General features: G+C 40.3%; 5 protein-coding genes across 7 annotated transcripts; 2 read left to right on the top strand and 3 right to left on the bottom strand.

The window, feature by feature from the left end:
* Nucleotides 1–399: 399 nt before the first annotated feature.
* LOC140278120 (dual specificity protein phosphatase 13A-like) lies at nt 400–1,813 on the bottom strand. The gene is made up of 3 exons (XM_072373055.1): nt 1,596–1,813; nt 1,200–1,417; nt 400–699 (listed from the first exon to the last, which is right to left on the bottom strand). Exons 1-3 carry the CDS (start codon nt 1,721–1,723, stop codon nt 488–490), a joined length of 558 nt encoding a protein of 185 aa, XP_072229156.1. The 5' UTR covers nt 1,724–1,813; the 3' UTR covers nt 400–487.
* Nucleotides 1,814–5,244: 3,431 nt separating this feature from the next.
* On the bottom strand, nt 5,245–6,046 carry LOC140278016 (dual specificity protein phosphatase 13A-like). Its single transcript, XM_072372906.1, is given in 4 exon segments — nt 5,245–5,293; nt 5,295–5,484; nt 5,607–5,824; nt 5,919–6,046. Coding segments are annotated over 4 exon segments (585 nt in total).
* Nucleotides 6,047–6,510: 464 nt separating this feature from the next.
* samd8 (sterile alpha motif domain containing 8) lies at nt 6,511–12,558 on the top strand. The gene is made up of 6 exons (XM_072373048.1): nt 6,511–6,675; nt 7,556–8,131; nt 9,589–9,684; nt 9,801–9,918; nt 10,010–10,160; nt 10,976–12,558. The coding sequence occupies exons 2-6, from the start codon at nt 7,575–7,577 to the stop codon at nt 11,278–11,280; spliced, it is 1,227 nt and encodes a 408-aa protein (XP_072229149.1). The 5' UTR covers nt 6,511–6,675; nt 7,556–7,574; the 3' UTR covers nt 11,281–12,558.
* Nucleotides 12,559–13,252: 694 nt separating this feature from the next.
* Nucleotides 13,253–17,531, top strand: LOC140278935 (non-selective voltage-gated ion channel VDAC2-like). 2 transcript variants are annotated; one of them, XM_072374061.1, is made up of 9 exons: nt 13,253–13,343; nt 14,617–14,688; nt 14,790–14,839; nt 15,238–15,390; nt 15,477–15,529; nt 15,623–15,850; nt 16,025–16,175; nt 16,270–16,327; nt 16,415–17,531. In XM_072374061.1, the coding sequence occupies exons 2-9, from the start codon at nt 14,622–14,624 to the stop codon at nt 16,504–16,506; spliced, it is 852 nt and encodes a 283-aa protein (XP_072230162.1). In that variant the 5' UTR covers nt 13,253–13,343; nt 14,617–14,621; the 3' UTR covers nt 16,507–17,531. The 2 variants fall into 2 exon arrangements, with proteins under 2 accessions (XP_072230162.1, XP_072230161.1); XM_072374060.1 differs by having other exon boundaries at nt 15,477–15,533; nt 15,627–15,850.
* On the bottom strand, nt 17,267–24,491 carry LOC140278936 (catechol O-methyltransferase domain-containing protein 1-like). 2 transcript variants are annotated; one of them, XM_072374063.1, is made up of 7 exons: nt 24,384–24,491; nt 22,498–22,622; nt 22,282–22,387; nt 21,504–21,622; nt 20,721–20,775; nt 17,813–17,946; nt 17,267–17,732 (listed from the first exon to the last, which is right to left on the bottom strand). In XM_072374063.1, the coding sequence occupies exons 2-7, from the start codon at nt 22,600–22,602 to the stop codon at nt 17,580–17,582; spliced, it is 672 nt and encodes a 223-aa protein (XP_072230164.1). In that variant the 5' UTR covers nt 22,603–22,622; nt 24,384–24,491; the 3' UTR covers nt 17,267–17,579. The 2 variants fall into 2 exon arrangements, with proteins under 2 accessions (XP_072230164.1, XP_072230163.1); XM_072374062.1 differs by lacking the exon at nt 24,384–24,491 and adding an exon at nt 23,933–24,039.
* Between the last annotated feature and the right edge of the window lie 205 nt (nt 24,492–24,696).

Raw genomic sequence — 24,696 nt, 5'->3', positions numbered from 1 at the left:
AGGGAAAGTGGTGGCTGAAGAGAACCGAGCACAACAATATAATTGAGGAAAACCTGTCACAGAGCCCTTAGGAGCTGGGCCAAAGGTTCACCTTCTGTCTACACCAACCCTTACAAGCTCCAGAGAATTTGTGGAGAAGAACAGCAGAAAATCCTCAAAGATTAAAGACTTGATGCTGTAATTGATACCGAAGGTACTTCAACTTGATAAAGGGTCTGAATCCTTATCCCAAAGTGACATCTAAAGTTTTCCTTGTAATATATTTGCAAAATAGCTTTTCTCTTCCTCTTGTTTTCAGTTTAACATGTTAACGTGACGTGTTAGTGTTAACCTGAATCTCACAGAAATTCTGTCATGTGTTAAAAGAAAATCCATGACATATCTGTAGAGAGGCCTCAGTCTAGTTTGCTGAATCAAACGATTGCCTGACATTGTCACCCTCTGAAACCACACAGCCATGCGGCTGAAAAGTGAAAACACTTCTTGACTACAAGATATGACATGTTTTCTTTTTTCTTGTCATCTGAAGATCCAGATCCAGCAGCAAAGCCAGAAAATTCTTGTTGGGGTAGATGGCTCTTTTCTGGATCAATTTCTGCAAAGCCTTTTTTAGCGGGAGTTCATGGTAGATCATGAGGTACGCCAACACCAAGGTCGACGAGCGGCTCATTCCCATGATGCAGTGCACCAGAACCTTCCCTGAGAAAAGATGAGGGGAGAAAGAGGTGTGAGGGAAGGATTAGTGAGAGGCCTCGGTCTTATTAATATCATACATGACTGCCCGTCTCACACTGTGGACTTTCTTTTTCCCTGCTGTGAGCTAAAAATAGAGCCTACAATTCATCGTCTTTGTTCATTTAAAGTCCCTTTGCAGACGGGCCGACGGTCTCTTTAATCCTAACTTGTCCTCTACTTGATAGTTTCTTTGAAAGGAGTCACGGTCACATTAAAGACTAAAATTCTGCAAGGTAAGACTCTTATTAATACTGTTGGCTGATAATACATTTTCACTCTGCTACAAGCTGTGTTACGTTGCAGGTGACATTGAAAGTGCAGAATGCAGGGGAAATTTGGGAGGAGGGGTTAGCTCTATCAATTATTTCCAAAGTTAAATAAAATATTTGGTATGCAGAAATTTAAAAGAGAGAACTATTACAAATGCATCATTTATGTTTGGGGGAGGTACTGAGGGGTCTTACCACCAGGTGACTTCAGGGCTTTATTTATGAAATCGGCTGCAGGCTGGAAGTAAACATCCAGATCAAAGTGTGTCGAATCATCTGCTGGAATGCCAAAGTACACAAAGTCGTTGCCATAAAAGCTTTGGTTCCCTATGCTGCCTCGCTTGGAGTGAGCAGCGTTTAACACATGAGTTATACCTAATTTCAGCAAGGCTGTCTTGTTTTGGGCTACTGCCCTAGCAAGACAAAGAGACAGAAAAGGGTTCAAGACTTCACACACATCACAGCACACAGATTTAATCAATACGTGGAAGCAGTTACATCAAAGACCTTTGGAAAAAGTTTAACATTACACGTGTCACATATACTTGCCAGGCAAACTTGTTATAAGCCTGAAATAGAATGCATACTTACACATTTCCTATGAATATGTTCGGCCACACCTCATCAATTTGATTAAGCTGTAGCTTACAAGAGTCCAAAACCTTCTGCATGTCCTTCACAGTTAGATATTCTTTTCTCTTGTCTTTCAGGGTTGACATTTTAAGTCCAAATCCCTTGTCTTGGATCGATTGCCGGCCAAAATGTTTGTTGCAATAAAGAAGTTCCAGTCTTTCCCCAGCACGAGATGATCAGTATGAGCAGGTGTTGTCACTGGACAGTTACCCAATTTAGTGCTTAACCTAGCGTGTAGACTTACCCATGCAGAGGGCAGAACCACAAACAGTGCAGCATGGGTTCTGCTTTTCACACTGCGGTGGGATTCACTTAATAAGCCTTGTGTAGTGATGAATCATTCCATAAAGTGGTGTTAATAGGGCCTAATTATGGACAAATTGTTAAAGTGAACTGCTTACACAAGATATAACTCAGCAGGGACTAGAAAAACTCTGACAGCTTCTTGTTGCTTGTTAACTGCTTTGATATAAATATCTTGTGAAAGGAAAGTGGTTGAAAAGTGAAACAAAACTAAGCTTTGCTGTTGGCTGCACATGACATTAAATGGCCCTCATACTGTGCAAATGGATCTTTTAACTCTCTTATTGTGTTACAGATCAATTTCACCCATGTTAGCTTTTAAACTGATGAGAGAAGAAAAACTTATTTAACTTCTCCTTGACAACGGGAAAAGTAATGACTTTTTCTTCTTCACGACCATGAAAGTGTGTGTAATGCATGGGTGTGATGATGTGTTGTGAAATGTCAGTACTGATGTTGCATATAACATCAGTCAATATATGTCTGCAGGTCATTTTTGACCTGGAGAAAAATATTGACTGATTATTTGACATGCTGCCTCTGTTTAATATGTGGAACGGAGCAGATCCCTTCTGATATGTGGGCTACATAAAATGATATGTGAAAATGTTTCATAAATGTTGGTGGAATAATTAGGCGAGAGGAAGTGTAGTTGGCAAGTGTTGCGCAAAAGTGTGTGTTTTTCTGTGAAGAACTTTGTGGCCAAGAAGCTGTTTTACAGGAGCGGCATCGCTAGGGAGGCAGATGCTTCTGAGCTGTTAATGAGTCAGGTTTTCCAGGAAGAAAATGATTCTTTATTCACGATAGATCATTTTGTTTAGTCACTTTTATTTGTCACTAGTAAGGATGGAGGGAAATAAACAGAAAAAGCAACTTGATGCTAGATGTAAAAGAAAGGGGTCCCTGTACCACATAAAAAAAAGAAATAAAAAAATTATGGGGTCTTAAATAAGTCGTGGAGTAACGTTGCTGGCAGAACATTGTGCAAATGTGCAGTTTGATCATTTTGGAGAAGAGTCTCGAGTTCAACACTTTTTTTTCCATACAGCTTATTAAAGCCTCCTGCAAAATCTTTGGTGTGCTCCTGACATGAATATCCTGGAAATTGAAGCTGTCCAACATGCAGTTAAGTGAAATCTAACCCAATGCAACCATGGTCTGAATCCTAGAAAATGAAAGGAAATTTTTTTTTTTTAAACAAACAATATGTATGAGTAGAGTGGATATAAAAAGCTTGATATTCCAATGTTAGGTATCAGATGAAGCCTTGTTCCAGTGGCAAGGAAGGCAGGGAAAACAAAAAAGACCTGTTTGATTTTAATGTTAAAATCACGAATAGGTCAGATTAGTTTACTTCACTGAGGATGAAGTAATCTGCTGTGATATTGTGTTCGAGCTGGCTTGTTTCACAGCTTATTTTGAAACTGAGCTCATGAGCTATTTTTATTTAACTATACTGGGAAGAAATCAGCCTGAAATCTTGCATTAAGGATAGCATCATGTTGTAAAGTGTAAACACGGTTTAAGAAAAACATGAGCAGTTTCTGTTCTAACACTATTGTTCTCTTCCTAACCCTTCCATCCTGCCATCAGCCCAGCTATCTGATGCTCCTGTCATGTGTAACTGCATGACAAGTAACTGACAGCGATGATCTTCTCAGTTAGCCCATTAACAGATAAAAGTGATTGTGTGGAGGTGCGCAGAGGTGTTTTAATGTGCTTCAGAACATAATTGCTACGAATCAATGGGGAAATAGGGTTTTATGTCTCCGCTTTACTGCTTCATCCAGGGCCCAGCGCTGTGAGCCCTGTAAAAGCAGCACTTGAGCTGACACAGTGAGAGAGGAGGGAACACATCGAAGTGTTGTTGTTTTTTTTTTTAATTAAAAAAAACTGAAAAGACTGAAAAAGTTCTTTCACAAGTCCTTTTTTTAAAAAAAAAAGTGAAGATTCCCTGCACTGTAATTTTAGGACCACTTACACTGGTTGTTTCTGAAGGCTGGAGCTCCTGCTGACTTGCCTGTCTTCTGTATTTATTCCTGCAGACGCACACTGCTGTTTCGGCAGTCCGCATTAGTGATTTTTCTACAAATGCCTTTTGATGTGCGTTGTGAAGTGTGGCATGAAGTCTTTTAGTTTTAAGGTTTTTTTTTTGCAAGCTTTGACACTTGCCCGAGGTGGTTTTTGCTTTTTTCAAAAGAAGGGTTGAGGATCATGGAAATATCCATTGAGAATCAGTTCTGATGCAGCGAACATGACTGATCCCGTCAATGATCAGCTGTTTCTGCTTTAAAAGAATAAAACAAAGCCAAAACCAACAAAGTCACAGCCTAACCATTTGAAACAAATTCCCCCGAACTTGTCTTATTTTTTCTCTTGTTTTGTTTGTGTCTGCTTCTTTGGAGTTTTATTTCCTGTTAGGAGGCTTTAACCTGTTTATTACAGCCATGCACTGCATTGCCAATACCACCACCTGCAAGCAGCAATGTGCTGTCTAGTCTATTTGCAAAACAATTAGTTAATGAAAACCAATCTGATTCTACATTTTCTGTGAGATGGGTCTTCAAACATTTGCTTCGAATTTGCTGCAAAGTTTGATGGAAACACTGTTAATGCCACTAATCTGCCTCTCCTGCAAGTCTCTTGTCCTGTGGATGAACTGCAGCTTTAGGGCTATTCCAGCCCGAACCTGCAGTAAGAGGAGAACTGGATTATTTACCGTTAAACCGAGCTCACTAAGACTGCAGAGTACTGGAAGGACTACTGCCAACGGCTGCAATCCAAAAGACAAGAAACTAAAAATGTGAGGCAGCTGAATGACACTGAGGATTACCACGAGAGCACCACCTGCAGGACATCTTCAAGATAAAGAGCTTTCACATAGCACCTTTAATAATGACCAAACAGTATGTCATCAATTCAGTTTGATGATTTGGATGTTCAGCAGAAAATCTGAGAATAAAGTGACTTTTTTTAATTGAATATACTGTAGGGTATTAAAATCAATGGAAAAGTCACACAAGTCTTGAAGTGTTTAAAAATTAATGCACCTTGTCGATTGATTTGACTAACAGCATTCCAGATGAGATTTTTCTTCATTTTGTCTCGTGTTCAATCAAAAAATTGACTCTCCCCGGATCTCCTGTGGTTACAGGAGGGTGTAAACAGGCAGTATGATTCACATCAAACAGCATCAAAGAGAGAGACAAAATACATGTGATTCAACACCATTCCAGAGACAACCCGCTTCAAGTCGAGGCACAGTGTTTCCCTCAGCTGCTAGGCACACAGTCAATCATCTATTTTAAGAAATAGTTTGATTTCTTAGTTTGATTATCAGTTCATTTTTGATGTGAAGTCTTGCGTAGTTTTGCATCCAAAGCACAAAGCTGTTTGAGGAATCCTTTGTTTGGGAAAATCCACCTGCGCTCTTTGACCTTATTGATCGCCTCTAGCAAGGTGCAGTGGTGGTGGATCATCAGGTAGGCCAGGACGAGGGAGGCAGACCTGCTCACTCCAACTGCACAGTGGATTAAAACTCGAGCTGGAGGAGCAGGAAATAGTTTACAATGAGGATAAAGGGTGTGGTGAATGTTGGATTTATTCGTGAATAAGATGAGTGACTTGTACAAAGCATTTTATTAAAGCAACATGTTGGGTATTTACCTCCGTTTGTGGCCAGTGCGTTCTGAATATACTCAGCAGAGGGAAAGAAATAGCGAGAGAGGTCAAAAGATGGCGAGTCATCTGCAGGGACTCCATAATAATCCAGTGTGGATCCATAGAATTCATGACTTCCTTGTGAGTACATCCTCCCATGAGCTGCATTCACAACATGGGTGATTCTTAGTTTCCATAGACTGTAGCGATCATTGGCCACTGACCTGAACAAAGGGAACAGTCATCATATGGGGAAGTCCATTCAGGGAAAGCATACTGATTTTAGTGTATAAGTCAAAAGCAATGTTAAACACTTACATATCGCCAATGAACAGGTTAGGCCAAACTTCATCCACGTGGTTCCCAAATCTTTTACCTCCATACAAAACATTCTGCAGCTCTTTTACAGACGGAGAAACAGCCCTGTTGTCCTGCATGTCATTCATCTCTCACTACACATGCATTGCATTTACCAACAAAATGCTGCCCTGAAACTACAGTTTCAATAATTTATTCCCTGAACATTTATTTGCAAACTCTGTTGAGGCTTTACTACAAACATGTCAGGACAGAAGAGAACAGGTGCTTCAGTTCTATAATTAAAACAGTGACCTATATTCTAACTGTGAGTCAACTTTCTCTAAATCTCTAAATATTTATAAGTGCTTTATAATGCCCAGACATGATTTTTTTGTGGCTTTTAAACGGCACAAAACATTTACTGATATTCGTCATGGTTTCGTAGTGACATTTTAACAGGAGGGATTCCATCTGACGAATGCTAAATGTCTACGTGATGTAGTATACTTTTTCTACCACTGAGCGTCGCTGTTGTTTAGCTTTAGTCGAACCCGACTGTAGCCGATTTCTTTGTGCGCACATATTCTAGACATTACTACCTCTGCTTGCCAACTAAAATGCAAGCCAGCGCGAGTCTCTGGCGAAATGAATTCCACCATGCTCGTGTTATTGCGGCAATATCTGCTAGTACGGTTCCTGCTTATTCTAAGATGCCACTTAATTAGTTAGCTGAAGAAATACGCTCCGTGTTGTCTTTGGTTACAGCTCAGACTGGGTGAGTGAGCGTAAGATACGTATTGATCAAGCTAGCAAAACCGAGCTAGCTCACTTAAGCTAGGGCTGAATTAGCCTGTAGGACAGGGGTTGTAGTGGTAGAGGGGAGGGTGTTTTGGTTTGTTTTCACGTTTATGGCAGCGATACTTATCTTGACAACCACTTGGTTGGCCCATTTGTGGTTCCAGAACGTTGTAAGAATCTTGTAGAGCATCAGAAGTTGTCGCCTTTGACCTCACCATGTTTGCTTATCAATGGCTTTAAGTTACTGTTGATGGATGTTTCAATAACACAAAGTTACTGTCAGTCATGAATGAAAAAGGTTCTGTAAATCCCTATCACTTTATTTGATCACCTCCATGTAGGAATCTGAAGATTTAATGAAATCTATCAATCTTAACAGATTTAAAGAGGGTTTTTATCCACTGAGGCTGAGTCGACTGTAAATTATCCCCAATTATCCTGTGGGATGTTCTTGACTATTAATGGCGGGATAATGGCCAACAATTGATGATCCGTTGCTAGCATTAGAGGCCTTCATTTACTGCCATTGTGGGAACGTGTCTGCTCTTTCCCTTAGATTCTTTGGGTGTGGTTTCCAGTAAAGTGCAGTGGGTAAAATTACTTAAATCTTGCCAGTGTTTGCCTCATATAGTTGCACAAGTTGTAAGTACTCAGCAGTGTGTTTCAGAAATGTTCTTAAACATGATAATAACTTAGTTCAGTAGTATTTAAATCTATTTTCTATCTGCTTCGCAGTTTTGCAGCGTTTGTTTATTATTGCTGATACAGTGGAAAGAAAAGTGTGTATGACTGTGTCACTTTCTCCTTAAGAGTGCTTTGAGTCATATTTTATGAAATGCTTTTGTTCCCCTTTGCAGCTTTCTGAGTGAGAAGGAAATGACCCAAGTGAGTGTTCGTCGCTGGACGCCTAAACACGTTGCCAAGTGGCTGAAGGAAGAGGGCTTCTGTGACTATGTGGATCTGCTGTGCAACAAACATCGACTGGATGGCACCAGTCTGCTCGCGCTCAGTGAGTATGACCTCCGCTCGCCGCCTCTGGAACTCAAGGTGCTGGGGGACATCAAGAGGCTGATGGTGTCCATCCGCAAGCTTCAAAAACAGAACATCGACGTGTTGGAGGAGCTGGGTGTTCCCTTTGATGGTCACTCCCCTACTGGCTCTGGAGGCAGCTTGGACTGGCTGTGTAATGGAGACCCGGGCAGAGACTGTGACAGCACAGACACAGCGCCAGTGGGAGAGGAGTACCACCAGTACACAAATGGGAAGTACAAGCAGCAGATGAGGCGCCTTGACCCTGAATACTGGAAGACTGCGCTGAGCTCTGTCTATGTGGTGTTTGTGTTCGGGTTCACATCCTTCGTCATGGTCATAGTGCACGAAAGGGTGCCAGATATGCGCACCTACCCTCCACTGCCAGATATTTTCCTAGACAGGTGGGTGTGACTCCTTCCCGGAGACTTCCAAAGCCACAAAGAAATGGCAAAACATTAATGAGCTGTGAAATGCGGCAGACTGAGAGAAATAAAACAAGACGTATTTTTATGGACTGTCAGAATATCACACCAGATGGTGGATGTTTTAACTGCCCTACATACTTGAAGGAAGTTTCTATTATTGTCCTCACATACTCTTGATGAGCTGGTTTTAGTTCAAAGAGATCTTGGCGAGTTTTTTTTTTCGAGTGACCTAGTTTGAAGTGTGACCCGTTGTTTATGACCAGCTTCGAGCTTTTCGTGGAAGGTCTGTGCCTAATGAGAGATCTGACTTCAGGAAATGGGATGCTTTGCATTTAAAGAAATGAAACACGCTGACGCGAGTATTTCACGCTACTTACAATATTAAAGATTTAATCTCAGTTTAGTGACTATTATGTGTAGCTTATTTGAATATTTTTTTTCATTTTACGTAAATAGAAAGTAGATTTAGTCTTTTCTTTGTCTATGTTTGTGCCCTTCCTTATGTTTGACTTCATCAAACTAAACGTTTTACAGAGCAAAGGCATTAGATTTAGCAAAATGTAGAAATTAAACGATTAGCAACACTTATAAAAGCAGTTTGAAAACGCGAGTAGATGTTTGTGTATAAAACACAGAATGAGCCTTTAAAAATCAGTAAATTCGATAAAGCCCTTTCAGAACTGTCCGTTTTCAGATTCGTCTGTGTATAAGTTTCACAAGGGAAGAGCCTGAAAGCGAAAAACCCGCCTCCCATTCTGGACTTAAAAGGTCAGGGAACAACAAACAGGCCTGAAGTCTGACTTCGAAGCACCTTGTGGATTAGTGGGGACTAATTAGAATTTTGAGATAACACGGAGCTTGGATATTAAGAGCTTTGTAAGCGATCAGAGGAATTCAAATTTTTACTCTAGCTTTGAAAGAATGTCAGTTTAGAGGTTCTCAAACAGGAGAAGAGTGATCTCTCTCTCTCAGTGATACCAGTCAGCACCCGCGCTGCAGTGATTTGGATCAAATGAATATTTTAAGGGAATACTTTCGACGCCTAGTGAAAATGGCAGTAGGAGACATTTGCCAGTTTTTCAGCACCGCTTTGAGCCTTAATTCCTCTGATTGTGCTCGTGCTAGAAAAAGAAGGCTGCTTCATAGACTTATTTGATATGTACATTTAAAGACTGAGGTGCGAACAGGACCTGCACAAGGACGAGGCCAGTGTCAGCAGCAGTAAGGGAGTCTCTCTAATACTCTCGCATGTTGGAAATTTATTCTACTTTTAGACTCACCTTGACTTATAGAAATAGTTCCTTAAACACTAAATGTTTCTTTTTGTTTAAACGTATAAAGCGAAGGTCGAAAGGTTATTGATAGTTTGTCAGATAGCTTTTGATTGGGTCATTATCGGTTGTTTCACCCCTGATCTTGTACTTTTTCAACAGTGTGCCTAGAATACCGTGGGCCTTTGCCATGGCGGAGGCGTGTGGCGTGATCCTCTGTAACATCTGGCTGTTGGTTTTGCTGCTGCATAAGCACAGGTAGAGTCCTAACAGTGGTTTGCACCAGTTTAGGTGCAGTTTTTTTCGTTGTTCAATGTCGAGAGCGATGTTCCTTAAATCAGCACTGTATCGGGGTGCTTTCATGTGATGTGCAGGTCCATCCTTTTGCGGCGCATGTGCAGCTTGATGGGCACGGTGTTCATGCTGCGCTGTATCACCATGTTTGTCACCTCCCTTTCTGTGCCTGGACAGCACCTGCAGTGCTCAGGAAAGGTAAGGCGTGGATTTCACGCGTCGTTATCTCAAACCTGCTCTCACTTGAGTATGACGTCATCGACCGGTGTCGCTTCTTCTGTCCTCCTAGATGTACGGCGACATGTGGGCCAAACTGCAGCGGGCCGTGGCCATCTGGAGTGGTTTTGGGATGACTCTGACAGGAGTTCACACGTGTGGCGACTACATGTTCAGCGGCCACACGGTCGTCCTTACCATGCTTAACTTCTTTGTCACAGAGTGTGAGTGACTTCTGTTCGTTTCTCTTACTGTTGTTGTTTTGTTTTTTTTAAATACAAAACAAAATATTTTATATTCAGTTTAAAGTAAAATGGCCACAGATTTACTGTTAGTGAACAGTTGGACTCCTGAAGTGCCTACAAGTTGCTTTAATGTAGCAAATAATTTGATACTTTGGACATTAAAATGACAGATTTAAGGGAATTGCCGTGTATATAAAGGTGTTTTCTTTTATTGTTTGGGTTCCGTACACAATTCAGATCCTTTCATGGTATTGTTCACCATTGTGAAACAACATTACAGCAATGAGGTGGCTCTTTAATGCACAGGCTTACTTTGCCAAAGAGAAGCTGTTATAGCCAGAGGAATAAGTTTTTCTCGCAGGACATGTGTCTGCAGTTCGTCCTTGTAAGATGTCTGTGTGAAGAGATATGATCCCTCCCCGTCCAGATTAGTACTGTTAGTGTCAAAATGACCTGCCTATCTGACTATATCAAGCAGCCTTCTGCTCTTAATATTAACGGCTTTTTCATGCCTTCAGAATGACTATATTGACCCCTTTATGACTCTAGTTCTAATGGAAAAAAAAGTTCACATCAAGCAGTTTTTGAATGATGAGCTGTTGTAAAAGCTAGAAGTTGAAAGTAGCAAGTCATGAGGGAGACACGTTGTGGCCATATTGAAAAAGCAGTTTCCCTGTGCTGCCACCCTGTGTCCTTCACTGGTACTGCAGGTACAACAGGAACAGCACAGAGCAGACCTTCACTGAACAGTGTGCTTAATTTTTCGGATTGTGTTTAAAATGTCTTTCCCGCAGACACTCCACGAAGCTGGAACTTCATTCACACCTTGTCCTGGGTCCTCAATCTCTTCGGCATCTTCTTCATCCTGGCTGCACACGAACACTACTCCATTGACGTGTTCATAGCCTTCTATATCACGACCAGACTCTTCCTGTACTACCACACTCTGGCCAACACCAGGGCCTACCAGCAGAGTCGGCGAGCCCGCATCTGGTTCCCCATGTTCTCCTTTTTTGAGTCCAATGTCAACGGGCCGGTCCCCAACGAGTACTGCTGGCCCTTCTCTAGACCTTCCGCGATGAGGAGGCTTATCGGATGATGACCAGCAGCAGTACTGTTAGACGAGGGTTTTGCAGTGCTGTTTCGTCCGCTTTTTGAAGTTTGCCAACTGAGGAGGTGTGTGACATCCTCAAAGACAACTGGTGTGATTCTGTCAGCTCAGAGGCCCGATGGGACACACGGAGCCATACCTTGTTTTATTTTGGGACTTAGCTTCTGACCTGTCACCAGTTTTAGGCAGATCGAAGACACTCTGCGAAGTCCCTAAAAGGCCTCATGATTGTCTTGTGTTTGGTTGGACATTGTGGAGAGATGTGTCTCACTTAATGGTTTTTGTTTTTTCTCTAAAGGGATATCATTTTATGTAGCATAGATTCCATTTTTTTTTTGTTTGTTTTAGTACTTACCAACTTAAATAGCTAAGTTAGCTACATAAAAGTTAGAGTATTTAGATAGCATGATAGGAGTAATCATGTGTTATCTTCATAGTTACTATGATCATTTCAGGGTTTTGATCTGGTTTGACAAAGTGTGATCTTATGTCTATAATTTTTGCTCTGTGGACCATTATTGAAGCAATATGTATAGATTTACATTACACCGTACACTAAATACCATTTGATTAGTGATGTTTAGAAATTGATGTCACGCCTTCTGCATTCCTTGATCGTATTGACATTTTCACAATATTACAAAAGGCTGACACCCTAGTTTCAAGTCTCTGTCGTTGACATAGCCTACTTTTTTCCTTGGAAAGATGCATTCGAGACGATGTCTTTATCAGCCAAATACTTGTAATGAAAGAGACGTTTTTTTTTTTCGTCCACCTGTCTTAAATATAACTATTTGCCAATTACATTCAGTGTTTCTATGATGGATTCCGCTGTGTAGAAATCGTTAAAGATCTTTTTATGTTAAGAGATCACCGTGCGCTTTGAATAACCTGACTGAGACCAAGTAAGAGCTGTCCTGCTAAATAATGTTTTAACATTAATCTGTACTGAACAGACCCTTAAATTTGTATGTGTTTGTTTATATTAATTTATTTCATTTTGTAAACGTTATTAAGTATTTTTATATTCCCCTTTTCAGATGGACAGCAACATGCACATGGAGAAATATGTTTACAGTTGCTTTGAACTATGTATTTGAAACGCTATTTAAGTGTGATGTTGATATAAAATCGTGCTCTACCTTTAACGGATCGAAACTCGCCACTCTAGTAAGAGGCCAGCGCCTCGGTCTTTGTATCATGTAAGAAACATGATTATTCTGACATAACCTTTCGTTGAGAAAGGATGTTGTGCCCAAATCCACATTGCTTGATCTTTCGCAGTCATTTCCATCATTAAAGAGCTGAAAAAACACTTGGGTTTCTTTTTCTTTTACTTGCTTCACAACCGTAGTATGATAGATGATTCTCAAAACTCATTGGGTTTTTGGACACGTTCTTTCGCTTGTTTTTTTTTTTTTTTTATTTAAATAGATTTCATCTATATAATGGTATTATTTATACTACTCATATACACAGTATATATTATCATTACATTTAATTCTTCATTAAATCAAGTTGAACGTCCAAAATACGCATTTAGGTGTTTAGTTTACAAAGACTCAATCCTGTGAATCAGTTTACATTTAATTAAATGGCACTGCGTTTTCATAATTTTGACATATACTTTAGCACGAAGTCCCTTTAAGTAAGCTAACGTTAAACATTACATGAGCACAAAGGCTCCGCAATGGCGTACTGCGGTTTCTATGGTGATTTAGAAGGCTTATGATTGCCTGCCTGCCAGAAGAACAGATTTGTCATATAAATGTAAATGATGAGAAATTCCAATTATTACGTTTGCTAATGCAGGTGTCACATAGTAAATATTCAAGCCCGATGGTGCAGCATTCAAACCTTTTCGTGCCCCTCTGATTTCAGTCAGGCACAAAATACACTGCTGTATTTCCTGGTCCTGCGGCGCCGAGGTCAGCAGGGTGTTTATTGCAGTGTCTCCTCCATATCGTCCTACACCGGCTTCCCCTCACCTTTTCCGATCTGTTTCTAATCTGATAAATTATCTGCGAAATATTGAACCGCACAAATTCTCGGTAAGTAACGGGACGTTTGGTTTGCTTGGTTGCTTGTGCCGTGTTATGTTTGAATGTCAGCGAGGTGGCTTTTAAACGTCCAACTTGCTAGCTCGAAAACGCCCCCTACCACTTTTCCTGAGTGAGTTCAAACTCCTTCATAACACGGTGGGCTCGCCGCTGTGATTGTACGTGTCATCACTGGCATATGCTCGCTCATAAGTAAATACGAGTGGGCAAAGTAAGCCCCTCTCATATCGGTTAAATACTAACAATATTTTCTATTGACTACTTGAAAATGTTGCTCTTTTAATGGCTGATTTGTCCTTATTAGATCACAGCTGATTTATTTATTTAGTTTTTACCGGTAGTATTAAAGAAACCGTCTAACATTAAGCTACGTCTTTGCCAGGCTATACAACATGACCAGGAAGCCTACATTTTTCTTCCAAATGGAAGCAGCCAGTGAAGTGTTGTAGTCTCCAGTTTAACCTTGACCGTGTAACTATGAGTCAGTCAGTGGGTGTTAGGGAGTAGCTACCGACAATGTAATTACCGGAGAGTACACCTGAAAAGCTATGGTCTAATTTTGAAAATAATTGTCAGTTCTCATCATGCTCATTATATGTTTTAAGAGGTGCAAATATTTACTTCCTTATTTACTCTGGCTTAATGCCTTCAGTGGCTTATTTTTTTCAATGTTGCGTCAGTTAAGGTATAAAAAAAGATGTGTGTTTTTGGGTCAATTACAATTTAGGTCCATTTTCAAGTTCTACAATTCTTCTTCTTTCCTCATCTGAAACATTGTGAATGCAGGTAAAAATAATTAGCATTTCCCCCACGTACAGTGTGTCAAATCAGATCGCCCAGTAACAGCACTACCGCAAACTCAGAAGTGCCCGTGTGTGTTCCACAGTATGTGTAATGTTGTCTCTTTATAATTTGTTTTTAGAGTTTTTAATCCAGTTTGAGGTGTTTGCTCATGTAACAGAAGAGGAGCCCGACACATTAACAAATAGTCGACCTAAAGCTGTGAAACTTACTTTGCTGCTCTTATGTGGAACTGGTTAAATAAAGTTTAGAAGGAAAAAAAAAAGAAAAACGCCTGCTGGTATTAATGTCTGCAGGTGTTTTAAAATGTAGCTGCAATCTAATTCCACTTTTTTTTTAAATGTAATCATGGTTTGGTGCAGCTGTGCCTTCTCTCTATGTAATTTTTGATGATCTGTTTCTCCTGAAAAACTGCATTTTTATTGCCCCGTTTCATAGTTTGTCCTATTATCTCTTCTTACAGTCACAATGGCAGTTCCTCCACCTTATGCAGACCTGGGAAAGTCCGCAAAAGACATTTTCAATAAAGGATATGGTAAATGAAAGCACGATATATGGATTTATTTTTTTAAATAAGGGGGTATTTGTTGACCTTAAAAAGACGGGTCTGGTTGCTCATTGTCTTTGTCCTCGCAGGGTTTGGGCTGGTTAAGCTTGATGTGAAGACCAAGTCTTCAAGTGGAGTGGTGAGTTTAACTGTCTCTATAATTACAAAGGAGAGTGATATGCTTTTATTGTCCTTTTTTCTTGATCTCTAAGTTATAAAACTATCAACATATATTCCCTCTGAGAAGTGACTTCCATGAAGTAATTTCTGAATAAACTTTACAGTTTATACACAGGTTGATTAAGTAACTAATAATCTATTGTGGCATTTCTTTAATAACCAAGCCCGTCAGCATGGACATGCTTACGTCTTTCTTTTTTTCTTTCCCAAGAGTTAATTTCAGCTGAAATATTGTAATTAGTTCCTCCCTCGAATCTACGTGGTATTATCCAGTCTCTATTAATAAATGGATTCCAGCTGTGAAAGATAATAAGCCAATTTTCAGGTAGGATAAACATCCTCTTATGTTCCCTTCAGGAATTTAAAACGTCTGGCTCATCAAACGTAGACACCAGCAAAGTCACTGGTACTCTTGAAACCAAGTACAAATGGGCTGAGTATGGGTTGACGTTCACAGAGAAGTGGACCACGGAAAACACACTCGGGACAGAAGTTTGTGTTGAGGACCAGGTAAATGGAAAACTCCACCGTTTATATCCTACCAATGAAAAAAGCTCTAAAAGTACTCATGGAATGATTTTCTTTTTTTTTTTTAGATCACCAAAGGGCTGAAACTTACATTTGACACAACGTTTTCACCTAACACTGGGCAAGTTAGACATCAATTCTAACTAATTTGATAAGCGTGTTTTTTTTTAGCGCCACATTCAGTTTTCATTGCCTTTTTGTTTTCATTTCACAGCAAGAAGAGCGGCAAAGTCAAGACGGCTTATAAACGGGAATATGTTAACGCCGGTGTTGATGTAGATTTAGATTTTGCCGGCCCCACTATACATGGAGCGGTGGTGGGCGGCTACGAGGGATGGTTGGCGGGCTACCAGATGACCTTTGACTCGGCTAAATCTAAGATGACCCAGAGCAACTTTTCTGTTGGTTACAAGACCGGGGACTTCCAGCTCCACACCAATGTGTATGTCTTGAGATTAAAGGATATATTTCAATCGAGCAGGATGAGAATCTTCATTAAACAGAAGCAGCTTCCCAATGAATTTTCTTCATCTTGTTATTTATTTTTTCTAGGATATTTGAAGAATACTCATTTGCAAGAGTTGTTCATTTCTTGCTTTTTTTCCCCCCCACCCAGAAATGATGGTTCAGAGTTTGGTGGATCCATTTATCAGAAGGTAAATGACAAACTGGAGACTGCTGTGAATCTTGCCTGGACGGCAGGCAGCAATGGCACTCGCTTTGGAATTGCTGCAAAATACCAGTTAGACTCCAGTGCCTCCATATCGGTAAGTGTCCAATTATTAAAAAAGATAAAAAATTGGTGCTCGCTTTAAGACTCTGATTCGATCTGGATTATTTAATGCCTTTTTTTTGTCCCAGGCTAAAGTGAACAATGCCAGTTTGGTAGGAATTGGATACACCCAGACCCTGCGGCCTGGTAAGAACCCTGTGTTTACAGTTGAAAACGCCTTTAAACACAGCAAAAAAAATCTTTTCAATAACTTTAAAATAAACATTTTTGCAGGTATGAAACTCATCCTCTCAGCATTAGTGGATGGGAAGAGTATCAACGCCGGTGGTCACAAGCTAGGTCTAGGCCTGGAACTGGAGGCATGAGGATCGTCTCCGGTGTTTCAAAAGGGGAGGAAGAATTTCGGCAGAATTTGGCCTTCAAGTGTGGTCAGCAACAGATATTTTAAGGCCAAAACAATGTAGAATCCCAATATACAGGCACTGATGAAACCGAAACTTTTCCACAAGCCTCCTGTCGTCATGGTTACAATAAGTAGTTAAGTTTCAGCCACATGTATTTATTTTATGAGGTACTCCCCCATTATCCAATTTATCCTCTATCATGATAGAAAAACATCCCGCTTGGTGTCGAAATCGGCTTTTTTAAAAAACATTTTTTAGTTTGACATCTGGGAATCGTTCCAGAAGCTAACCCTTGTAATTCAGCTAGTGTGTTGACGTAGAATGTAAAGCTGAGCTGTTATTTTGCACGATAGGATATACCTTTGCTTAAGCTGTTAACCTTTTGTTTTATTTGCACATTTTACTGATACTTTGGTAGCATTGTACTGCCTGTTGGAGGGTCACTACAACCAACTATGCTATTAAGAAACTGAGCCAATCTCTTGGCCACTATTCGCTTGTTTTCCTAGAGAGGCTTTGCTTTGTGATGACCTTTAGAATTCTGGCACCTAGAGTACCTGCTTCTTAGTTTCAAAACGATGCTTCAAGCATTTTTACTTTCCTCAGTGTGACTGAATGAATCATCCAACTCTCTTCCCATTTGAGGACTGCGTGACTGGTCGGGGAGCAGTTTGTGTGATGCTGTGTGTGTCCACCTTTACAATAAAGTCCTGAAATCTACTCGTTTTCTCTTCTCTCATTTTAATACAATACATAATTAGGCACAATAGTGAGTTGTATTAAGTCTCTGAAAATAAAATGTGCACCTCTTCCCAATCAGATTCCCGTGCCACATAATCAAATGCTTCACTTTGTCCTGAAACCTGAAAGATTTATGCAGTAAACAGTTCTAAGTCACGTGAAAGTACTGTGCTGCACAATCCCAGCACCTGTACTGATATTAGCCCAGACAACTATACATAGGTTCTGGCTACCATCATATACCCTCTATAACATGCCTAACTTTAAAATGCAACAGTAGTGCTGTGCTGTTTTTATAGTTTGACCGCCAGTGTGAGCCCATCTCCCACGGTGAGCATGCTCAGTGTGATTCGAGTATCTTTGTACAACTTCTTGTTCAGCTTGTCGATGGCCACGGTGTCTGCATCGTCAGGAGCTGGATTCACCACTCTCCCACCCCACAGCACCTGGAGTACCAGAAAGACACTTGTGAGGACAATTCGCCGCTTGAAATTACTCAAATATTTGTCTCGGCAAACGCTCGTACGTTGTCGATTGCAATGATGCCTCCTTTTCTCAACAGCTGCAGAGACTTTTCGTAATAGCCGTCATAGTTGACTTTGTCTGCGTCAATGAAGACAAAGTCAAACGTCTCAGCCTGGCCAGAAGACAGGAGATCGTCTGAAAGAAACAAGATGACACAGTGAGAAGTTAGTGCCATGTTTTGTTGTCGTTCCCTAAGATGAGACCTTCAAGATTAATAAGAGTCAATGAAACACTTAAAATGATCCACATATAAAGAAGGCTGTCTCAGGCTGTCTTTGTATGTACAGACCCTGGACTCTAACCTTAGGATAGTGTTCCTACACTCAACCTGTAGGAATCTGCCTCTAAAATCACCTCTCAGTCTATTTCTGATCCTCACCAACAAATGTAAAACATATAATTCAACGGTAAGTAAAAAAAAAAAAGGTAAAAAGGTAAAACAAGTATTAATATCAAAACATCTTTATTATCAATTTGGTGGCTCATAAAGACCACTACGCATGGCTTCATATAATAAACACATAGCTTAATCTATTTGGTATTATCATTATTAGTTTACTTCAATAAATTAGCCAATGAAACAGGTGTCTGATTTTGTGTTGGTTCAGAGTTTGGCACAATACTGGATAATTATCTTCTTTGCTGCTTTTTTCACTCTCCAACTCTTCCCACCTTCAGTAGATGTAACTGAATCTAAACGGGCAATAATGATCTTGAACGGAAGTCATGGGAGCGCATTACTCACAAGATGGCGCTAACAGCGCAGCGTAAGGCACGGCGTGACGTATATACACGTTCTCAATAAATCATAGCGGTGTTACTTCATGTCACGACATGACTTGGATTTGTATCTGGCTATGAATATGTGCAATATGTTAAGTTCTAAACTATTTGATTGGTGACTGAAGATATATTTTTTAGATATTCTATTTTGTTTTCAGACGAGCAAACGTTCCCTGGCGATAAATCAGTGACAATATATAACAAAACAAAGTGAAGCGAAGCTCAAGAGCTCCCACTGTTACGTGCGCGACGTCACAATGTGTCGTCACCTCGCGATCGTTCCACGGCAAAGAAGCGCGAGATTTAAAGTGGGCCAAACTACACTTATAAAGGGAGCCTCGCATGTTGCACAGCTGTTTGACAGTAAAGAAAAGAAGGCGGGGAATAAAGCGCGGATGGAAGGACACCTGGAACTAAGGTATCAAAGTTTGCGTAGCTGTGCACGTAAGGGTTATTTTGGGTCAAACAAGCGATTTTTTTCCCCTGCTATTTAGCGTCTGACAAGCTCGGCTACAAAGCAAATTCGGATCTCAAACAGGCCCTAGGTCCCTATTGGAGTGCATGCCGAGTCATTAACTCAACAACAGCATAATCAATTCCACCTGTGCTTTTTCCGTGTCTGCCGTGATGTCTTTCTGATTTGTCTTTATACTATAAACTATGAAATTATAAACTACGAAACTATAAATATTCTAGTAAATCCAGATAAATGATTTCAGCTTCCACACTTTACAGTTTAACAAGTTGTCATTTACTGCTAGAAATATTCCTGAAACGGGAGTTTATGTTATATTAGTTTTAATGTAACTTAGCTGCTCTTCTATTTGTAACATGTTAATTAGGGCCCGAAGGCATTATTATTATTATTGAAACTCGGTACACGCCTTCTTCATGCCCAGACGCGCAAAAAAAAAAAAAAAAAGCCTATGGACACCACGGTGTAAGGTCCACAGGAAGTCAGCCATTTTGAGTGGAACATGCGTTTTGGCACCATTTTTTCCCGTTTCCACACTTCGCTTGTGATCGAACACCTCCTAACCTGGCCAGGTTACTCTTAAATCATGGGGGATTAAAAAAATCTTGGAAACCTTAAAGGGTGTGGCCATGGCGAAACCTCAAAGTTGGACGACTGGCCATTGCTCGCCATGAAAAACAAAGAAACTTATAACTCCCACATGCATTATCCAATCTACCCCAAACTTCATGCTGCACTTGGGCTCCACCCAAAATATGCGTGCATGTGCTCGGGCCGATCAACGCTGCTTGCAGCTTCAATTATCATTGCCATAGACTTAAGGTAGATAAACCATTTTCTTGTACTCTCTATTGCCGTATCATTCATTTGTAAAATAGAGGCTTACGCACTTTTTGAATTAATCTTAAATTACAGCTAAGTCTATATAATGTATCATTTTTGTGGCCTTATGTCACTAAAAGCCTAAGTCACTGACTCCATATCCCTGTAGGGACAGCTTGTGCAGGTTCTCTTCTCGATATATCCTTATGATGAATTCATATTTTCTCATGTGCTCTTCCTGACATAAACAAATTAGGCATACATGACACAATTAATGTATTGAGAACATTTGGTTGAAATGTCAGGTATTTAGGGCAGTCTGCATCTAGAACAATAGCTGTATCAGTAAAAAATAGATGGCTGTGAAAATATTGTTTCACTAGAAAGAAATATGACAATAATGGAACCAAGTGATATGTTAAAATCACTTTCATAGTGGATCACGTCTTTATCATTAGTTATTCTCATAGTCGTTGTTCTTGATGTGACAAGCCCTTTGTTGCTCCTGAGAAATCACTGTTTTAGAGGTTGATTCAATGATCTGTTCTCAAGCAAGATGCCCTTATACCGAACACTTGGACCTCAAACCGCATTTTGGGTTGTGGTTGGGTTAAAACCACATCTCGTCTGAAGCAGCGACGAGTCCAGAGAAGTTGGAGTGGGTTTGGATGGGAGATGCCATAAATCGCAGCACAATTTCTTATCTCAGGGAGATTAAAAAAACAAACTTTCAAAAGTCCTCCTAATTATTTTGGTAACATTTGCATCAGAAACCTGTTTCAGTCTAGTTAAATTTCTCAACAATAATTTGAGAAATGTCTCACTTTACCTAGAGTTTTTAAGGCTGGCTGGATCCGTAGATCGATCTTATGCTCAACTCCAGCCTGTAAACAAAAAGACAGAAATGTTATCAAGACTTAATGAAGCGAATAAGTAGTCTGTTAACAGCCAGTGTGTCAGGAAGTATTTTATGGGTATGTTTCCATGCGTGATTATTTCTGTGTCTGATATGTGGAGCAATTGTTGTTTCTTTCCTTTTCTAGAATGTGCCGATTCAAAGTAACACATCACATGTTTGCACAAATTTCAGAACAGTGCTTTCATTTACTGTGAGTCATTTAACCTGTGTCCGAAAACAGGGAAATGTGCCAACAAACAGTTTTATTTTGGAGACAAATGAAGAACTTCCATCTGCTTTTGAAAGCCTACAGTCAGTCATTAAAATGGTTGGAAGATTCAAACGTTTGTCAGAATGTTTGTGGATTTAATTCTCCGTTCGTTCTCTTTTGTCCAGTCATTAATTTAGGAAAGTATGAATTAATTAACTCATGTTGACAAGTGCTTTTCAGTGGCGTGATTGCTTTGGCAGACTGGTACAGCAGTACTTTTTTTTTTCTCTAGAAAAACAGACTATGTCTGCACCACCTGCTGCTCTATGCAACGGTTTCAAACAGAGCTACATCTGTCACCTGCGGTGGATGATAATCCTCTGCACTGATCAGCACTTTGTAAAATGGGAAAGACGCAACAATATTGCACACCATATTTGAGCCCCACAGTAGTTTGATACATTGTAGTATTTTTACATTTTATGCCAACATATGCGCTGTACCTCTTTCCAGAAGGGTTTTCCAATGTTTGTGTAGTCTTCACTGATATCGCATGCAACCACGACTCCATCTTCAGGTAAGGACAGCGCCACGCTTAGTGTGTTGTAGCCTGTGTATACTCCTGCAAATTCAATAAATGGCTGCTAAAATCTAAATATGCACATGCATTTGATTACAACGAGAGCAAATAATCGTCTGCTTTAGCAGTTGGTGTGTGCAAGGCAGACTGATGATTGGAAAAGCCAATTACTTTTTATTTTTTTGTATGACAAGATTTCATGTATTTGCCCAAGATGGTTTTTCTACAACTTCTTCCTTCGTTTGCCCGTGACATTTCTCCTGGAAAAAGCAAATGTTCTGGCCGCAGACGCACAGGACCAACCTTTAAATCGTCTTTTTACACGACACCACTGCAGTGGGACGAAGGGACAGATTGTAAAGAGCAAGAATGCGTCCTTGTTTTTGCAATTACTTGATTCCACTTTAAATTGATGTTTCGTCTTAATTTCGGAGGCAAAAAATGAAGTCTCAAAAGCGGCCTGATTGTACAGCATGGGGTTGGATTCTTCTTGCATCACACTTACAGACGGCTCTTACATCTCCTAAACTGAATTGTTTTTTTTTTTTAATGAAAGCTGATTAGGGGAACACTAGAAGAGGTAATTTATTTTGACTTATTTAACCATATCCTGTCATCTTGCCCTTTAGGAAAAGGCCAGTGCAACCTTAATTTCAGATGTCCATCATGCCCGGATGTTCCATTATATTTTACACACTTACCGATTTCCAAAGCCTTCTTGGCTTGTATTAGCTTTGCCAAGTTGGCCATGAACTGCGACTGCTCACAGGCGACCATCATGATATTCCAGGAGTCCTCCATTGTTCTCTGAAAACAATAAGCACAAACCAGTAGCATCAACCTCTCAGAGGAACCTGTGGAAGCTACACAATGCCGGGTGCACACGAGCAGTCTTCCAGATACTACAACCTACTCACCAGTCTGAGCTTTTTCAGGACCGGATGCTCCCTCAAGGAATGATTGAGGACATACTGTATCAGTGGGTTGTCTTTTCCCCCGCCATGACTTTTAGAGATGCTCATTCTGGATGGTTTCTTTTTTCCTGAGGGCAAACAGGAAACTATAAGGATCTTAAGAGCACAATGATGTCAGGGGACTAACCAGCTAAATTATAGATCTTTGGGTAAACTGCTGTCTGGTGTAGTTGATGTGCAGTAGTTATTTAATTTAGATCTAACTTCAATGATCTCAGTGGTGAAATTAAATTAGTGCATCCAAAGCAACAGATCAGATAAAGGGATGAATGCAGGAAATTGTAAGACAATATAGTTTGACAGCTTTCGGGTAATTCAAAAATCCACGTATGCTTCTGTTTGTGGGCTGCATGTGCACCAGATGGCTTTTCTTGTTGTCAGCTGGTAAGTTCACTACCAAAGAAACTGCCTGTATATGTATATATCAGCTTTTCTGATGATTTAGAGATTTGTATTTGACATCAGTCAAACTCAAAGGGAGAGTAAACGGATGTGGACTTTGTTAAAGGGCAGCTTTGTAACAGGTTTAAATATGTTCCAATCTGAAAGCTCACAAGTAATGCTCACAATGTAATACTTTACTGGTGTATTATGTAATGCAGCATGTTTCCATAAAACCAGAGACTTTATCATGAATTCACAATGGCCCCTTCATCGCTCGCACTATTTCTTTGTCCCTAATAACATAATCACCAGAATGAAATGTGAACAACAGTGAGAAAGACACAATAGGTATGTTTGTGTCTTACTCAGGAGAATCTTAATCCTACATTAGGGAAAATGACAACAGCAGCACAATCAAAAGCAAGTTTCAATAAGAAACAAGTTATAACTAGTAAAGATAGCAAAATGCAGCTTCAGACACATGAAGTAAGCAGTAATAAAAGATACAAAGCAGATTATTGTGTTATATTAAAATATTATATTGCATGTTTACTACATGGATAACAACAAAGGGTGAAATTGAATTCTTGTCTCCATATTTTCTAAGCTTTGAGTGCACTGATCCCTGGTTTCAATGTAAGAAAATCTCTTTACCCTCTTCTCATATTATGTAAAGTTCCTCAGGTCCTTGTAAGTCAGCTTTGACAGTCTCAAGGCAATCTTAAATTTGGTATGAGTTTGAAACTTGTTGCGCTACTGTACTTTGAAAAGCAGAAGCTCCATAGTTTTCCTCCTGAGAGCATATCCTAATCCGGATGAAAAAAATAAATCAAGATTTCCCTTCCCTCCCTTCTCCACTCCTGTCCAAAGGTTACCTTGGTGTTGCGACCTAGCACAGCTCAGACTTGTGAGTGTGTGTGTGTGTGTGTGAGAGAGAGAGAGAGAGAGAGAGAACGTATATTTTTTAAAGTAATTAAAAGCCTTTTTGTCTTACCGAGGAAATAGCCCGCGACAAAAACAACCCCGAGTGTGATAGAGCCAACAAGAGCCTCTTTGGAAACGTTGCGATAGGACATGGCACGATTCAACCACGCGCAGCTTAATCTTTCCGGTGTTTGATCGGAACTGTACCGTAAATATGCTATCAAAGGCGCCGCTTCTGAACGCTAAAAGAGTGACACGGGCAGGCTGAACACTCCCATACCCATAACATACCCACCGCACATACAAGGCTCCATTATGTTTTAAGGGGTTTTACTGCAAGAGAAATGTAACGCACACCGGACGCTGTGCTTTATGACCAACTGCGTTCAAAGGCGGAAAAATAACAAACGCAATCTAAGAAACCAAACGGTGTTCTCATTCAAACATTTTTTACAAGGCGATCGGAGGCATAGAGTGCAGCCTACAGGTAGCAGCAAGCCTTTATATGGCAACTAACTCACCTTTGTTGAGCCACGAGACTGGGCAGTAGGGCTTGAGACAATGGGCGAACGAATCTGCTTAAAAAAAATCCCCCAAAACGATGGTCACCCTGTGTACAGAAGTGGTCATATGATCTGCTGTAGCTCTTATGATAGGACTGTAAAATAAACGCCCTCTGTCAGATATAAAGTTGCGTATAGGCGCGCTCCCCTTTTATTGGAAGATGTCAGGAGATATTACTGCGATTATGTCAGAAGTGCACTGCTGATGGAACAGTCCCACTCATGTGAAAAGAAGCCATTCATTCAGAGTTGGCTTAATCCCTCCTCCACT

This window comes from Leuresthes tenuis, unplaced genomic scaffold, assembly GCF_036924035.1.
Source record: "Leuresthes tenuis unplaced genomic scaffold, fLeuTen1.0.hap1 SCAF_20, whole genome shotgun sequence".
Taxonomy (NCBI): Eukaryota; Metazoa; Chordata; class Actinopteri; order Atheriniformes; family Atherinopsidae; genus Leuresthes; species Leuresthes tenuis.
The sequence above is the reverse complement of the archived record's forward strand: the minus strand, read 5'-3'. Positions and strand labels throughout refer to the sequence as shown.